At 35.4% G+C, this 4,582-nt stretch overlaps 2 protein-coding genes across 2 annotated transcripts; one reads left to right on the top strand and one right to left on the bottom strand.

Moving 5' to 3' along the window:
- Positions 1-914: 914 nt before the first annotated feature.
- On the bottom strand, positions 915-1,638 carry HELRODRAFT_169367 (hypothetical protein; the record flags this gene model as incomplete). Its single annotated transcript, XM_009015190.1, has 3 exons — positions 915-1,022; positions 1,152-1,227; positions 1,457-1,638. 3 exons carry the CDS (start codon positions 1,636-1,638, stop codon positions 915-917), a joined length of 366 nt encoding a protein of 121 aa, XP_009013438.1.
- A 704-nt stretch (positions 1,639-2,342) lies between these two features.
- HELRODRAFT_169366 (hypothetical protein) lies at positions 2,343-3,027 on the top strand (the record flags this gene model as incomplete). Its single annotated transcript, XM_009015189.1, has 2 exons — positions 2,343-2,908; positions 2,997-3,027. The coding sequence occupies 2 exons, from the start codon at positions 2,343-2,345 to the stop codon at positions 3,025-3,027; spliced, it is 597 nt and encodes a 198-aa protein (XP_009013437.1).
- Positions 3,028-4,582: the final 1,555 nt, after the last annotated feature.

Raw genomic sequence — 4,582 nt, 5'->3', positions numbered from 1 at the left:
TTTGAGTTGAGTAGGTTGGATTCATGGCAGACCTGCAGCTCTAATATTTCTATTGTGTCTTCAGGAAGTATTGCGATGTCAGGACGTAGGGATTTGAAAAGACAAGACACTGGAGGGATCCCATCATAGTCCACATCTGCATATATCAAAATCTATATATCAAAATCTATATATCAAAATCTCTGGACCCGCGCATGCTTTCAACCTTTCTATAATTATGTTTAAAATTTTGTTGTGACGCATTGTGAATCTTTTTAGTGCTGCCACCGAATTGCAATTAGACAGAACATGTTTGTTTGTTTGCCGCGCTTTACACAATGGACAGTCAGCCGTTGATGATTTGCCCCATCTGAACAAATTTGCATTTGTGGGGAGTTGTTGGATGAGACTTCTCCTAACAAATTTGAACAGTACTTCTGGGAGGTTTGCAGTGAATTTCGACCAGTGAACAATTCTAGCTGCAGGAATCTGGTCTTTGATCACTTTTAAAATTGTCCCTTGGCAACGGAGTAGCGATAGATGTTCGAGTTCTGCATTTTGTTGTTTGATCGTTAACATGCTGAGTGCCGGTTTTATGTCCTTTGAGTCAGGAAGCAAATTGTCGATTTTTATATAATTGCTATAGGACTCGCTCCATAAACATTTAAGTTCTTCGTTGCCGTTTCATTTCAGGTAGCTACGGAGTTTTAATCTCAAAGATTCGGTAAAATTTTTGCTGGAAGGATTGTGAGCGTCTTCCTTTTTGTGGATGAGGATCGTGAAGCCCTTTTTCCAACAAATTGGGATTTTATCTGACAACCAGCATTGTATTAATAGTTTGTGAAGAATAGTGCGTAATATAGGGCATTTTTTAAATGAAATTATCGAGATTTGATCGAGTGGGCAAGGTGATGATCTAGCTTTGTTCTTGCGAACTATTGTAGATATTTCGTGGCATGATGGAGGGCTTGTGTTGCAGGGTGTTGATGGTTTTTGTAGCTGTTGAGTCCAGTTTGGTAGTTGGCATTTTTTCTGGTTATCATCTGATAGTATTTGTTTGAAATAATGTGTGCAATCACTGACGTTCAAATTTTCTGTCTGGGCAAATATTCTTCTGCATGTCCATCTAAACCGTCGTTTCAAATGAGACGTGATGTTACCACATGACTTACCAGATTTTGATATTTTTGTTGATAACAGTTTGGCTCGCAGTTCTTTACTTGTTGATCTGATAAGATTGTCAAAGCCCTGGTTGTTGCGGCCCAGTAATTTTAGTTGCTTCAATTTATTTTTTAATTCTTTAATAGATTTGTTAGAACTTTTGTTGTTGTTGTTGATCGTTTGAGGTTTGATGGTGCTATAATTTAAGGCAAAGTAGTCGTAAATCATTTTTTGAAATGTATATGCAAATGCGTCAATGTCGTAGTAGCTTGGCAGTGTATGTTGTTGCAGTTGGAAGTAGGCGTTTGCTTCTGACCATTGTATTGAAGTTTTTGGTAGTTTGACGCCTGGTAGAGTTGATTCTATTGATTCTGTTGGTGAGGGTGACGAAGTAGATGTCGCATTATTTGATGGTTCCAATGGTTGTTGCTCCGAGGTTGGTGAGGTTGCATCTACGTCGCTTGCAGGGTTGTCTGCTAATTTAAGTTGATTATGCATTTTACATGAACATTGGTGCATAATAAGGCCTTTTCTACCTTTGCAGCTTTTACCGCAGCAGCAAATAATATTTTTTTCCAAATTAATTGAACTGTTATCTATAGAATGTGCATTATAAATATTAAGAGAAACTTCAACGTTGGATTTTTCAGCAGAACTTACAATGTTGTTATTAGAGTTGGTATTTTTTGCACAACGCCAAGTGTGTCCTTTTACTTGAATAAAATCCTTATCGCAATACGGGCATTTACTTGCATTAATTTCATAAATTAAATTTATTAAAATAATTAAAGTTGACAAACAACAGTGCAAACATTCTCGTGTCAGTTAAAATTATTCCAGAGACAACATAAGTAGAGTGACGGTAAACAAAATGGTACGAACGCTGCTGTTAAAATGTTGTTGATGGTGGTTAGGAGCCATTAAACGAACAATTGAGATTACACTGACAATATTGTCTTAGGTGGTGTGATGATGACCGTGATGGAAAAATTCTTATTGCAAATTATTTTTTGTCATATGTAACAAAGCATGACATTGGCTGCCGTGAAAGTGATTTACGAGTAGTGGCAATTTTAATAAAAAATTTTCAACCCAAATTAGACCTTCAGGAAATATTTTATTTTCTCACAAAACAAATTATTTCCTTGTGCAATGTCATGTATGACTTGTGACCTTCTAACAGATTCAAAAGGCCTGTAGAAATGGTGAATAATTCATCAACATCGTCCTCATCAACAGCACCATCTACCCACCAACAGCAGCAGCAGCAACGACAAACGCACGACAACCAGTGCAGTTGCACGTGTACAATGAAACAAACAAAGAAAGATCAGTCAAGTAGACGAGGCAGGAGCGGCAAGAACCACGAAGCCTCCGCCACCAGTCGACACTCACCTCCATCGCAACCGCGCAAGCAGTTCTCAGACGAGCAACAACTTCTACAACAGATCAACCAAGAACGAAACAAGCAGCAACAACTACCACAACAACAAAATATTATTGAAGGAAAAAATTTAAACAGTAAACTCGCCAAGCAGAAAACTTCTCACGACAACATCTTCCTTGATTCAGACGACAGCGATGAATACAGAAATTTAAAACCGACAACAAGTTTTGTACAGAATTTTGATGATAACGAAAGCAAACAAAGTGAGATTAACAATAAAAATAAGAACAACAACAACAACAACAACATTGACGAGGATAAACAGAATGCTGTCGATTTGGATTGGGATTCCTTGGTGCACGATGACAAACTTGAAGAAAAGTTAGTTTCGAAGATTTTTAATTTTTTTGCTTTCGTTGTTGCGTTGATGTTGCTAATGTAATTATTGATGTTGTTGTCATTTTGGAAGATACACCGGTCAGATGTCAACTGTTGACTAATATTTTTTTGTAGCAGTTGCTAACTGCATATGACAAATGAGGCAAAATAAAATGTAGTGTAGTTTCTGTCGAACGGTGCAAAACAATTTCTACAAAATATTCCTTTTGGACACAAACTGGTCAATTTCATATTTTAATGAATAGCACAAAAACGTACCATGCTGTTCGCTGAAAATGTTGTTCCACCCGCTCCAACCACTCCACTCATCAGTTCATGCCTCCTCCTTATGAGGTTGTCATTCGAACAGAGCAGCAGCAAATATTTCATTGCACTTGTAACATTGCTGTCTCACTGGATTGTGCATTAGTACCTTTTATTGTTTTGCTACATCTGCCACCTTGCGTCCAGCCACAACTATTTTCTTTTCATGGCATATTCATGGTGCCATTCATTGCTATATGAAACTGTTGAATTTGTTGCAAAAAAACATTTAAAACAAATTTTATGTTGAATTCTCGGCATTATTTTGACTAGATGTTTTACATTTATTCGAAATTGTTATCAAGTTTGACGCTTAAAACATTGAGCAGTCTGTGCTCGAATGGAGTTTATTGAACTAATAGAACTTGTTTAGCATAGTTCGATGGAAATTTGACGTTTGAAGCAAGGTTAACAAAAACTTTTTGTTAACAGAATTCAGGTTTTATAACACCTGCGTGAGATTAAGCTTGAAAATGAAAATTATACTATGATATTACAAACCTAAATTAATATAACAAGAGCTTCGAAACTGTTTACGAGTGTGCTCGTCAAAACTAATAAGAAGTCTGCAAAAATTTTTATAACACTCTTCACAAATAACCAGTCTCAGTCTCATAAATGTATGCATACATACTTATATACTAACAAACAAATGTACTACATACACACATACAATCAAACAAACATGCAAATAAATGTACCTGCCTATACTAACATAGAACAGATGCAAATGTATATAAACATTTGAAAACTAACGATATTCTCAGAAACATTGAAACGAGCACAGCAGCACGATTCTTTAAAATGCCACCTCCTTTTGTTTACAAAGTCGTAGAAGGGCGAACAAAACATTAAAATATTTATGAGGCGAGCATCCTCACTATTCCATATAAGCAGAGTAACCATGGATATATATATAAATATACATATATATATATATTATACAAAATTATGGTCTATTACCAACATATATATATATATATATATATATATATATATATATGTTGGTAATAGACCATAATAGACCATAATTTTTACAATATTCTATAAATTATACCGAATGTTTGGCGTTAATATGTTTGTAGTTCGTTTTTTCGATTTTTCTCACTAAAGTTTTTGGTGAACGTTTAGTTTATTAAAATTCAAAATAAACTTATTCTTCTAATTCATGCTGCAAATAAGGCCATATTTCGATTCCGAATGAATCATCATCAGTGCTCCTTGTTGTATATATAGGGAAATATTGACTTTGTCAAGATGAACTTTGACGTTGTAAAAATTAACTTTGATGTTGTAAAATTGAACTTTGATGCGAATTAGGTGTCAGGTTTCTTTATTGGCTGGTCATCTTCT

The sequence above is a fragment of the Helobdella robusta genome (genome assembly GCF_000326865.2).
Source record: "Helobdella robusta unplaced genomic scaffold HELROscaffold_15, whole genome shotgun sequence".
Taxonomy (NCBI): Eukaryota; Metazoa; Annelida; class Clitellata; order Rhynchobdellida; family Glossiphoniidae; genus Helobdella; species Helobdella robusta.
Note: the sequence above shows the minus strand (reverse complement) of the source record. Positions and strands in the feature narration are given on the sequence as shown.